Raw genomic sequence first — 14,363 nt, forward strand, 5'->3', positions numbered from 1 at the left:
TATATATATATATATATATATATATATATATATTTATGTATATATATGTATATATGTATGTAATTATGTATGTATGTATGAGATGAGAGAATCCATCATTGTAAACAACAAATGAAGTGGTAATCATGTTCTATGGACATACATGTATTACTTGAGACTTGCTGGCGCCTGCAAACCTTTTGGCAAATGAGTCAAGTTGAGGACTTAGTTTGCTTGAGTCCTTGTGGAACATTTATGTGTCCCTTGAGTGAAGGGCCAGGCCTGCTTTGCTCTGTGTCACAAAACCACAATGACAGGTAAGGTTTCCATTTAGAGGAGCAGCATTTTGTCAGCGTGCATTTGCGTATGTGTGTGTCTGTTCGCACATGTACATGTAGGTGTCATTGTCCTACCTCAAAAATAGGTGAGATTGTCAAATTTGAATACATTTGATCACAGTTGACTTTAATTGTAAACAATTACCTAAACACACCTTTGTTTCAGATGGTGTCCTGATAAAACAACTTTGTAACAGGTTTGTTTCATTGTGATATATTTGTTCAAGGTCTTGTTCGGGTTGATGTTTCTCATAAGAAGTGGGAAATTTTCTAAATTAAAAAAATACTAAGAGAACAACTTGAAATTTTTTCAAGATGAATATATTTACTTATCTAATATGTCATATGAGGTTATCAGCATAGCCCATTTTTTCAGATAAATCTAATAAAATAAAAAAATTAAAAAATAGCTCAGAAACAGGGGTATATCTCTGAGTAAGAGAATCCAGGAATCTGAAACAATACTTTGTCTCTCTTATAGAATCAGTTAATATCTCATTATTTCTCCCACTAAAAGGTAATCTCCAAGGATTCTTGCTCTGTAAAAGATCCCTCCAAATTTATTGTAGACAAATGTCCTCCTAGGGTTTTGTTTTGTTTTTAGCTTAGGTCAGCTTTGATCCAGCAGTATTGTAATTGAAAGAACATTCCAGTCATGACCATCCAGTTTTTTCATAGCACTGTGCTCTTATCCTTTGTTTTTTCTTTCTTTTTTTTTTCAGTGACAGTAAGGCATGAATTGAGGTTATTATTGGTGCTTAAGTGACGATGCAGAGGATCATCTACTTCATGAGTTATGTTAACATAGGTTAGATATGATTAGGCAAACCATTGGTACATGTGCATTCAGTCAAATCCATATCTATGGTTGATGCAATCCACAAATCTGTTACTACTCAAGACATACCAGACTTCCACCTAGTGAAGGCCACACACATCAATCTGGAATGGAATGGTTTATTATATGGAGTCTCATGTAACAGTGTAGACATGTTGTATTTTTTTTTTCAGGATGTTGTAGGTACATCAGTTACTGGGTCTCGGTATTTATTTCTCTGATGATTAATGTTGCCAAAATTGTGCTACAGTCCTGGAAGTTTTCAAAGATCCAGTCTTTAACAAAATTCAAAGCAAATTCAAAGACCTAGTCTTCAATGAATTAACAGTGTTGAATTTAATTCTACCAAGGTCAACTTTGCCTTTCATCCTTCTGAGGTCTATGAAATAAGTACTAGTTGAGCACTTGGGTTGATGTAAACAATAGCAGTATGTCTAGACACATGCAGTGCATACAAGCAGTGTTGTTCAATTACAATCTTCTATGTAAATATGGTTAAGGGAAAATATATGTTTGGAAACAAGAGAGTTGACAAGAACATCCAGCCATAGAAAATCTGCCAAATAATGAATTCTGTCTGATCTCTGAAGGTATGGAAAACTAGATGTTAAGACGAAGATGATGATGATGATAATATACAAGTTCCCTCAGTGATTCATGAAACAAGAACATATACATTCATAAAAAAGTTTAAGAAACTCACAATGAAATTGATAATAGAGTAATTTTATTCAATAGATTAAGGCTTGTGCTGGTTAGAACAAAAAAAAGAGAGGATTAAGTGAGAAGTTCAAAACTGTAACATCATTTATTGCTGGGTTGCCACAATTGATTCTGCTTAACCCTTTGATTTAAACTCAATTGTAACAACTACTAGGTCTTCTATATTTCCTTTTAAAAGTGTTCATATTTAATTTTAAACTTCTTGTCATGATTTAAATTTAAGAATCTTTTGTTGAGCTATAATCCTGGCACCACCTTCTTGATAAAGTTAGCTATTTCACTAAATCCCACCAAGTTCATGATTATTTTTAATATGAATTCAAACACCTAGGTGATGTATTAGAAATATCACAGAAAGGTTAAAGAGTTCTCTAACTTAGAGAAAGTCAATATTTTAAAAGACAACTCTAACCAAAACCCAAATCTTACTTCCAATATAGTCCTTACTGATATTAATTTATCAAAAACCCGGAGCTTACAGCTATGTAAAAAAAAAAAAGAAAAAAAAGTATTGACATCATTTGAATCATAAGTTTGTCAAATATGGTTTAAAAATCTTAGACATGAAATCTCTGTAATAAAAATATCTGGATCACTTTAACGGAATTTTAACATTTAATTTTTACTAAACAGGTTAGAAATATTTTTTCATAATTATTGTTGATTTTCTATCCCTAGATTCTGTTGTAAGCAGAAACTCAAATATACAAACATTGCTCTGGCACAAAATTCACAACCATCAAAAAAACTGTGCTGGTCTTCTCAACAGCCTTGCTATGTGAACATTCTTTCAAGGATCTGTTGAAGTTACTAGTAACTTTCACCTATCAGTGACAATTAGGAAGGCACATTAGTTTATTATATATATATTCCAAACACAACAATTTAGATTTCCCTAACTCAGGAAAAATTATTCAGCTCTTTGTCACATCATACAGAGGTAGCACCAAGAGTACAGTCATAACTGATAAATGCTTAATTAAATATTAAAGATGAGCTGAAAGATGGCTAGATAAACAGATAGTGACACACACACATCATTTAATCTTTAATTAGTCCTTAATTAATTCAGAGTGCACTGGTTAGCAAATCAACAGAGAATGCGAAAGGTTCTGAGGTCTTTCTTTCAACTTCGCTAATGTTAATGTACTGAGTACACTTCCTAAAGTAGTGACTGAAATGAAGAGCATTCAGCCACAGAAAGCAAGCCAGAGCCATGTGCAAACACCAGTCTATGTAAGTTAGCAGCTCCCAATAAGAAATGGCTATGGCAACCCATCCAACCCATGCCAGCATGGAAAGCAGATGTACAATGATGATGATGATGATGATGACAATGAATACGTATACTTTTTTTTTAAATAAACACAGTTTTAGTCTTGTTGTGAAAAATGACAAAATAGTTACACAAGTTTTATCTCTCCTTGGGCAATAGAAGTGAGATTGACTAGTTTTTAGTTATCAGTGACCTTCACCAGAAGCAGAGTACCCAACCTCTGTCCAGAGAGAAATGTGTAGCATATAGCTATTCATGGTATACAAACTAAGACTCAACTAAACCAGTTAGTCAAGTAATTACTTCAATTATTTTTTACAGCTAGGTTATTTAATTAACCAAAGAATGCTTTATAATCTAGGTTTTTCAAAAGTATTGAGTAGTGCACTATGAGTTACTCATCTATGTTACCATCATATGCACTTTTATGCAAATTAGACAGAGTTTAACACAGTTCAAAACATTTTTGCAGTTAAATATTTTAGATGAACTAAAATTTTAATGCCTACTTAACAAGTATGTATTTCATATACATAAATATTTACATCATTATCATCATATATACATAAACACATATACATATATATGTAAATACATGCATATGTGTGTGTGTGTGTGTATATATGATGATGATGATATATATTTATATCACATGAATGAACTAAACTTGAACTTATGAGCTCAGGCATCTATGCATCAGTAGAGAGAATTTTGAATTGTTTGATTTAAAATTATTGAGTGATGGTGGGATGGGTTAGGAGATAAAACCAAATCACCTAGTAGTTTCATTGCTAACATTTTCCAGTAAAGGTTGCTTCAATTAAGGAGGTAAAAATTTAGGAAGACTATTTCCAAATTATCCAATATTTCTTTTACTGGATTCCCTCACAGAACTCTGTCACGACGCAAAAATGCTTTGCCCTTCTGAAAATAGATGAAAATACATATAAAATAACATAACATAACCTAAAATGTTTAGGGTTTTTGTTTTTTCTCTTTACAATTCAGTTTGTATTAGAATGTAGTATATCCTTTCAAACAGGTTAAAGCATGATCATTTATATCATAGCCTCTGTTGATTATTTCAAAGCTAGTGATTGCTTTCAATGTTCACACTAAGCACAACTGACTGAGAGTAAACATCTGTATCGATATGAGCAACAATACTTACAGGCAGTTAACAATCTGTACACAGTCAACTGAAAGGATTGGACACATCTGACAATATAGTTATATGAGATAGGCATGTTAAGAATGCCTTTTATCATAGCTCCCTTCAGTCAGAGGTGACCCAACGCCAAACAACAAAGAATGAATGACAGTTCTTCTGTGTAGAAATGAGAGAAACATTATTCAAGAGTCTCACAAAAAAAGTAATCATACAATTAAATTGATAGATGCTAATTACAGGACTTGTCTTTTCACTGATATACTCAAGAATTCTATTTGCTGAAGTTAACATTGATGACATGTAAGTAATAATATCATTTGAAGAGAAACATTTGGATTAGACTGTAAAAAAATCACAAACTACAACAAATTCATGAATCTAAATTTGAAGAACCTTTTACTGAGGTAACGTTTTTGTAATGGAAAACATGCATTACCTGTAAGCTAAACTACAGATCACATATTGAGGGGTTTAAATTTTGTTGAAATGGAAAGTACTAAACCCCATTAGAGCTTGCTGCCTTCCTTGTCCTGTATCAAAGCAATTTATATCATGACTACTCTCTCTCTCTCTCTGAAATCATCATCCAATGTCTCTTCATTACTTAAAATTCATTATGGCTCTCATACACTTCTCATACTAACATTTCTGGTAAAGTAACTGAGTTACTTGCTAACATGAAATATCTACATCAATTAATATCCTCACCCACTTGACTAATCAACACATGAGTGCTAGAAGCACTGTTGACTTCTATGTCACCTTAAAACCCAACCCCACTCAGCCACAATCATTGCATGATCCAACTCACCATTGTCTTATCAATTCAATATAATTCATTTTAGCCAATAAAACAGCAAACTCTACTCCCAAAAGCCATCTTCAAATCAATTAATCAGAGCTTCTCTTGTTCTAAACTGACAACTCTGGACAGTAATCATGCTACTCAAGATAGTTTATTGAGTGGCAGACTTTTGTCAATTCAATACGTCTCTCCATATAGTGAATACATCAAAATCTTACCACTGAAAACCCCAAAATAATTTTTCTTGTACGTGTACAAAGAACATAGCTGGAAGAAGTGTTCCACTGCCATCAACTATGAATCATTTTAAAAAAGCCAGAACATTACAATTTAAAAAGCATAAAATGGCTTCATGTATTGTATAGCCTGCAATCTGTCTCACATCCCAAATTGTTTGAGCTTTCTGGTCCCTTGTGAAAAAGATTTCAACTACCCTTTTTAAAATTTCTCAATTTTCCACAGCTTAAACATATGTTAATTCTTTAAGTAGTAATCATGTTAACAAAGCTACCTAATGTGTTACTTCTTAACTCTGACCCAAAATCACTGCACACATTTCACTAACACATAACTTACAACTATGTGCACACAGTCCTTACCAAACCCAATGAATTTACCAGTTTCGATGGTATTGCTTCCATTATCCTGAAACAGTGCATTCTAGACTGGGTTTCTGTTACCACAAAATCATTCAATCTTTGTCTCATTACAAGCATCTTTCACAGTCTATAGAAACAGTGTTTCCCATTCTCAAGAAGGTCATCCTAGTGACTCTGCTAACAACTTATCATCTTCAATGCCAACATCTTAAAAGTAGTGGAAACAACCATAAACAACTACTTTTTTATCAACCTCAGCCTTTTACTTCTCAGTGATCATCAGTTAGGATTTCATAGAGTGAAACCCACTAGACACTTGCTCTCCTATGTTATGCACCAATAGTTTCTCATCCTTGAGAGCTTCAATAAAAGCAATTTAGTTGTTGGCTCTGACACCAAAAAAGCCTCATTGCTAAGTTACTCGCCAATCAGCATCATCATCATTTAGCGTCCACTTTCCATATTGGCATGGGTTAGATGATTTGACCGGAACTGATAAGCCAGAGAGCTGCTGCAGCAGATTCCAACCTGATTTTGACCTGGTTTCTATGGTTGGATGCCCTTCCTAACACCAACCACTCCAAGAGTGTAGTGGATGCCTCTTACATGTCACTGGCAAAGGTGCTTTTATGTGTCATTGGCACTGGCCACAACTATGATTTAACTGGGCTTGACTAGTCTTCTCAAGCACAGCAAATCATCAAAGGTCATGATCACTTGTCATCACTTCTGTGATATCCAACATTCAAGATCATGCTTCGCCACATCATACCATGTGTTCCCGAGTCCACATCTTTCACAGGTTCCCTCCAGTTAGAGATCAGCACTTCTTTAAGCAGTTATCCTTGTCCATACAAATCACATGACCATACCAGTGCAGTTGTTTATTTGCACACAAAATTTGATGCCCTTTATGCTCAATTGTTCTCTCTCAAGACACTTACACATTGTCATATGTGCACACTGACACTGCACATCTAGCAAAGCATACTGGATTCATTTCTTTCAAGCCTTGCATGTCCTCTGCAGTCATAGCTCATGTTTCATAGCCATGTAGCATGGATGCTCACACACAGGCATCATTCAATCTACCTTTCACTCTGAGATAAAGGCCCTTTGTTGCCAACAAAGGTAGAAGCTCACTGAACTTTGTCCAGCCTATTCATATTCTAGCAGCTATGCCCCCAGATCATTTACCTCCACTGCTGACTTTGTCACCGAGATAACAAAAGCTATCAACTACTTCTAAGTATCCTTGCTAGCATTTGATGGAGTTTACTTTCTGTATATTTTTAGTGTTCATTGTACCTATGCATCTGCCACACACAAAGACTATTTTCCCTGCTAACCTTCCTCAGATATTACTACTTCTCTTATGTGTCCATAGCTTGCACTGGGTACATCTACACTTTTTTTACATATCAAGCAAGGCCATCTACCTGAAGAGATCTGTGATTTATCTGCTTTCCTACTATGGTTTTACTAAATTAACTGTAAGGCCCTTTGATTCCACACCTCAATTTCTCCAGTTGTGGTAGTGATTCAGCTACAAGAACATCAGCATAGAGGAGCTCCCAGGGGCAACCGTACTTAAATTCCTCTACTATTGACTGGAGGACTAAGATGAACAAGAGAGAGCTGAGGTCTAATCCTTGGTGAACTACTACCTGTATACTGAATTCATCACTATACTTGTTGCCAACCCTCACCTAACAGACGTTCCTGTACATAGCTTGTACAGATGTCACTAGCCACTCATCTATCCATAGTTACCACACTGATCACCAGATAAGGGAGAGGAAGACCCTGTCAAAAGCTTTCTCCATGTTGATAAAAGCCAAGTACAGAGATTTATTTTTGGCTAGGTACTTCACTTGCAGCTGTTTTATCAGGAATATAGCATCAGTGCCATTCTCCCTGGCTGCTGCTACACCAGTCATTGGGTTTGACTTCCTCATGTATAACCTGACTATATGGGTGACTAGAGCATAACCTACACTGCCAAATATTTTAAGCATCTCAGCAGTGATTCTTGATGGGTCTGGGGTTTTCCCTGTCTTCATATCCTTCATTGCTTTATCTACCAAGCTACTGTCTATTTGGATAGCTGGTCCCTCTGTTGGAACCACATTAGGCAGACTTTCCTTCTCCCATGCATTCTCTACATTTAGCAACCTGGCTTCGATAACTATTTCCTATGACTTCTTCCATGACTATTCTCAACACACAATTTAACAACTTTAGTGCACAACAATGTTTCATATCTCCTACATTATTCCTTATCAACATATTGACAAATTCAATGCTACTTCTCACCACACATACATTTCTTCATAGCAATATGTGACTGGCAGAATCATTAGAATGCTAAGCAGAATGCTAAGCAGAATGCTAGTGGCACTTCTTCTGTTTTTACAGTCTGAGTTCAAATCCTACAGGGGTCAAATTCACCATTTGTCCCTTCAGGATTGATAGAATAAGGACCAGTTTAGCACTGGGGTCGATGTAATTGACTTACCCCATACCTCGAAATTGTTGGCCTTGTGCCAAAGTTTGAAACCAATATGTGACTAGTTATTCTTGAGTATGTTCTAGTTCACATAAATCATTTCATCCATGCAAACATAAAAAATAAATGAATGCACAACATAGGAAAAAAAACAACAAATACATACCTCAAGAGAGCGCTGTAGCTCATAAGGATCAGTGATAGATTTGTTCTTATCAAATTCCTTTCGAACTCTACGCAGATAAAAGTTCTTGTCAGTGTAAGAAAGTGTCCTTGCTTTACGAATCATTTGTCGGTACAGCGAGAAAATAGCAAAAGGAGAGGCAGGATTCATTATCAATATAGGTATCTGATGAGAAAAAAAACAAAAAAAACATGAAATAAGGTAATTTATTCATTTTCCCCATTAAAAATATTTAATTAATTCTATTTGATTTGAGGGAGCAGAAAAGGCTACAATTATAACAGGCTAAACATATACATTCTAATACATGATATTCCCTGCTGTGATAATTTGTTGGTGACATTTCATTGTGAATGGGTTCAGGGTTCCATTTATGAGAAAGAGTTCACACAACTTACAAATTAAGAGGACACAGGCATAGAAGTGCAGTGAAGAAGTAGTTTGTTCCATAATACCATGATTCCAGCTGTTGCAAGAATTTCAGCAGGAAATTTGCAGAAATTTTGGCATAGCATCTTCACATAAGAGATCAGGGGACTCTGTCAAAGGCTTTCTCCATGTTGACAAAAACCAAGTACAGAGGTTTATTACTGGCTAAATACTTATGAAGTTGTCTAACTAGGAATACAGCATCAGTCATGCTTCTACTTGGCACAAATACAAACTGCATCTCATCTACGCTAATCCTCTTCCTGTGACTTTCATTACCTGGTCTAGTAATGTGATGCCTCTGTAATTATTTCTGTATAGAGTATCACCTTTGCTTTGTAGCAGCTGTCTATAACGCTGCTGCACTAATCGTTGGGTATGACTCCCTCATGGACAACCTGATTAACTATATGGGTGACTAGGCCATATCCCATTCCGCCTGATATTTTAAGCATCTCAACAGTGATTCCTGATGGGACAGGGGATTTCCCTGTCTTCATATTTTTCATTGCTTTATCTACCAAAATACTGTCAATTCGGATAGCCGGTCCCTCAGCTGTTTCTAAATTAGGCAAACTCTCCTTCTCCCATGCATTCTCTATATTTAGCAGCCTTTCATAATGGCATTTCCAAACCTATTTCTTTGCAGAATCACTAAATGCAAGTGAACCATCATCCATGCAAACACATTTCTCTTCTATGACATCACGATTTTCTCTCACACACTGTCTCGCAATCTGAAACACTTCAAGCCTCCGGTTCTCACACCACAGAACATAGGCAAACTTCTTTTCTGCTTCTTCTCTGGCTAAATATACCTCATAGCCTCCCTTTTGACTATCTGATACAGTTCCCTGCCACCACCACACTTCCAAGCCTGTTCTTTTTCTCTAATAACTGAGTCAACACTATTCCACCACCATGTTACCTTAGGTCAAGAACAGACTTTGCACCAGCTGCAAATTTGTTCAGTGACCCTCAAAAGGTTGTCCCATAGGAATCTCCACATTATGTCACTATATCTTCATCTTTTTCATCAAATCCTTCAAGTAATACATCTCTAAATCTCTGACCATTCAGAGGATCCTTAAACTTCCAGACCTTTCTTTTCCACAGTGGTTGTCTTCTGGGCAGCCTTTTAGCCCTGATTCTGAAGCCACAAATGACTAACCTACGTTGTGGGGTGCATTCTTCACCTGGGAAAGTTTTGACATTTATAAGCAGACAACTTACTCGTTTTCTAGCAAGAATGTAGTCAATCTGGCTAGTGTGCCCACCAGATTGATAGGTAAACAGATGACTAGCAAGTTTCCTGAAGTTAGTATTACAGATCATAAGGTCATTTGCTTCACAGAACTCCAGCAGCCTGGTTCCCTCCTTATTACAGGAACCAAACCCATTGCTGCCATCCATGCCATGGAAGCCACCCAAATGTTATTTTTTTACTACCCACAACGGGCTACACACAGAGGGGACAAACAAGGACAGACAAACGGATTAAGTCGATTACATCGACCCCAGTGCGTAACTGGTACTTATTTAATCGACCCCGAAAGGATGAAAGGCAAAGTCGACATCGGCGGAATTTGAACTCAGAACGTAGCGGCAGACAAAATACCACTAAGCATTTCGCCCGGCATGCTAACGTTTCTGCCAGCTCGCCACTCAAATGTTGCCCAGCATGTCCATTGATGTCACCGTCATTTGTCAATGAGGTAGTCTACAAAAGGGTGTCTTAAAATCGGTCATTCTGTTAATCAGGTAGTCCCGATTTGCAAAACTAGTCTAAGCTTAGGTATTCTATCACACTCTGACTACCTCAATTACCTTTTCAGCCCATTTTTCAGCAAAAAGTATGCCCACACCCTCAACCCCATTACTATTCTCTACCCAGAATATTTTATACCTATACTCTTTGTCTGTGTGGAACCTGGTAGAACCTCCTCTCCACCTTACTTCTTGTATGCAACACACATCTACAAGCCTCTGTTCAAGCATCTCAACAGACCTACCTTTCCATGTGCCCACATTGAGTGTACCAACTCTAAGAGTGTGGAAGGTGTGGGCCAGGGGGGACACAGGAATGGGGGACAGCATTCTGCATTTGGAATGAAAGCTTGCATATACATTTCCCAGACATATCATATAAGTTCAAATATGCTTCAGCCTGCATTTACTTCACCATCATTCATTCTTTTCACACTTTCCACATTTACAAGGAGACAGACCACTAGATAGAGGTGGAAGAGAGACAGCACTCAGTATAGGTTCCAGTAGAGGTGCAAGGAGAAAGACTTCTGGTATAGGTGGGAGGAAGGGTTAAGCAGGTGCACCACAAACAACCAAGCAGCATGGCTGCCCCAAGCCAAAGGTCTAAGGCCATATAAAATATACAAACAAAGTGAAGAGGTGGGGAAAAAGCATATTTCCACTAGGACTGCTTAACATAGCTACTATTTAATATATAGTATGGAAACAAAGATTTTAGACATAATGTGAGCGAGATGAAATTTTTGAGAATTAAGGCTAGGAAGGAAAAACTGAATTGCTTAATTGAACATAAGGATTACTTAACTTTACTGTTTAACATAAAGCAAGGAAATAAACAAGGTTTTATAAATAATATGAGTGATATAAAGTGAGGTGAGAAGTAAAACTAGGAAGGAAAAACAAAGTTGCTTATCTGAATATTTCTTCTTTCATCATCATCATCATCATCGTTTAACGTCCGCCTTCCATGCTAGCATGGGTTGGACGATTTGACTGAGGACTGGTGAAACCGGATGGCAACACCAGGCTCCAATCTAATTTGGCAGAGTTTCTACAGCTGGATGCCCTTCCTAACGCCAACCACTCAGAGAGTGTAGTGGGTGCTTTTACGTGTCACCCGCACGCACGAAATGAGGTAGAACCTTAATGAAGCTAACTCACAAGGATGTAAGTAGTGCCCTCTTGCTGAGGTTAAAACGGGTAACAGGAGTCACAAACAAAAAATGCAGCATGGGTGTCCCATACCAAATTTATAAGGCCATATGAAATATCCAAACAAAATGAAAAGGAAAAAAAAATCACATTTTCACTAGGATCACTTAACATAGCTACTATTTAATATATAGCATATATATATGGATCATTTGTAGAAATACATAGATCCAGAGGAGAAGCATACTCTAAGATGTAGAGCAGTTAATATTATATTGGGGTAGGCTGGTTTATGGGGATACCCTGGGTTTCTTGCTCATATGTGGTTTAGCCTTATGGCATGTCTCCAGACCCCAAACAATGCTGGCCTGAGGCCTCTTTAAAATATGTATGTATGTATGTATGTAGTAAAATAAGGATTCACACAGGGGTCTGAAGATACGCCATAAGGCTAAACCCCTTATGAGCGAGAAACCCAAGGTAACCCCATAAACCGGCCTACCCCAATATAATATATATATGTATATGTATATATGTATACACACATACACATATATATAATTAATGGTAGTCTCTCAAGTCCTAGAAAGACAGTTCTGCAATTTTTTCTTAAACAACCTGCAGAAACAATTTGTTTATAGTGATCAAATGTTGCACCTAAGCCCACTCCCTCTATCAAATCAACATTGCCTGCACAGGTGCATAGTGTGAAACATGTCAGGTACCAAAGTAATCACAGAGCAACATGAGATAAAGTGTTTTGTTCAAGAATACAATGAGTCAGTCAGTCCAGGAATCAAACACACAGGATAATAGCAGACAACAGTATCTATAATGAATGGTGGCCATCACAATCCCATATTTCTAAGACCCCAGTATCTATTTTTTTAATGGTAGGATACAACTTGAAAGGAATTTTTCTACTATTTCTAGCAAGTGAAGAGACTTGTAGTGACTTCTTTATTTGAATATATGTAAATAGGAATGGACAATAGATTGGATAATGTGTACTTAATTGTCTCATTCTCAGCCCAATCTTATTTTTTAACTGACATCCAGTAATTAATGAATAAATATGAGTGAATGTAATCAAGGCTAAAAGTAATCTTTCCTGTAATTAAGTGATTATTTTGTTTCTTCTTTTGTAATGTCTTAATCTGACTTTCACACACAAAATAACAAAAAATTATTTTTAAACTGGCTCGGCAACAGTGAAATTGTGTGTGTGAGAGAGAGAGAGACAGACAGACAGAGACAGTGAGTGAGTGTATGTTTCTGCATATTTGCACGTAATAATGTTTAGCTATGTATCAATATGTTTGCCAAGCACAATTAATAGTAAAGGTAGGCAAAGTAGTGAATGCCTGATTGAAACTGTAGATATTAAATGTAAAACTTTATAAAGTAGACAATTTTCATCCTATTTGGTGAATTTCATATATGCAAGCTAAGTGAAAATTAAACATTTTTTTATAGTGATAGGTTAATATAAGATAGGATCATGATGGGTAGAATGTCCTTAATAATAGGCTTACTAATCGCAGGTGTGGGTGGTATAAACATGGAGAGAAACGATTTGAGCGCTGCAGTTTCTACAATGGCTCTTTTGGAGATGTAGTATGTCGGAGGAAAGATGAGAGAGAGAGAGAGATACAGACAGATAGTTAGCGAGAGAGAGAGTGACTGCTAGAAAGTGAGAGGGTGAGAGACAAGCAGAAAAGGGGAGATGAGACAAGTTCATATCGATAGTAAAACATTGAAATGAAATTGAAATATTTAAAATAGAGTTGTCTCCCGTGTAAATACATACGAAGAACCAATAAAATATAAAATTTATTCAACTGATATCGAAAAATATTTGCTGGTTATTTTCTGATTTTTTTTTTTTTTTTTTTTGTAATTATGAATATTGCAATACTTTTAAAATCTGTGGAGCTTTGCATCAAAGCCAGTTATCCACTATACAGAATATAAACATGAGTTTTGTACAGAATAAATGGTACGAAATCAATTTGCAACATAGGGGCCTCCAACAAATCTTAACAATAGAGTTCTATATTTAAGAGATGAGGAATTATGTACATCATTTACATTCGAGGGATATTTGTCCTCAACTTGTTTGTTGTTAACACAACGTTTCGGCTGATATACCCTCCAGCCTTCATCAGGTGTCTTGGGGAAATTTCGAACCTGGGTTCTCATTCCTAAGGTATTTTTCGATGCTATTATCATTATTATTATTATTATTATTATTATTATTATTATTATTCAGGTCACTGCCTGGAATCGAACTCGGAATCTTGGGGTTAGTAGCCCGCGCTCTTAACCACTACGCCATATGACATCAGGACAGCATTCAAGAGTAATACAACACTTCGCAAATATCTCCTTCGGGTAAAAACCACCAGTAGAAGAGAATATGACCAAAAACTGCGTGTACTCCATCCCATGCAGCTGTGGTAGGTTATACAAAGGTGAAACATGTAGCCCCCTCAAAATAAGGGTAGAGGAACATCGCAAAGCTGTGACACGAGGAGATATTGATAAATCGGGTATAGCTGATCATGTATGGAAAAATAGAGACCACCTT

General features: G+C 36.5%; 1 protein-coding gene across 1 annotated transcript in view; it reads right to left on the minus strand.

Moving 5' to 3' along the window:
• Positions 1–1,860: 1,860 nt before the first annotated feature.
• Positions 1,861–14,363, minus strand: part of LOC128248567 (MIEF1 upstream open reading frame protein-like) — a 17,956-nt gene continuing 5,453 nt past the window's right edge. The window contains exons 2-3 of the mRNA XM_052970059.1: positions 8,405–8,587; positions 1,861–4,078 (exon numbers count right to left, since the gene is read on the minus strand). Coding sequence (XP_052826019.1) covers positions 4,040–4,078; positions 8,405–8,587 — 222 coding nt within the window. The 3' untranslated portion in view covers positions 1,861–4,039. The remainder of the gene's footprint in view (positions 4,079–8,404; positions 8,588–14,363) is intronic.

Source organism: Octopus bimaculoides, chromosome 8 (assembly GCF_001194135.2).
Source record: "Octopus bimaculoides isolate UCB-OBI-ISO-001 chromosome 8, ASM119413v2, whole genome shotgun sequence".
Lineage (NCBI taxonomy): Eukaryota > Metazoa > Mollusca > Cephalopoda > Octopoda > Octopodidae > Octopus > Octopus bimaculoides.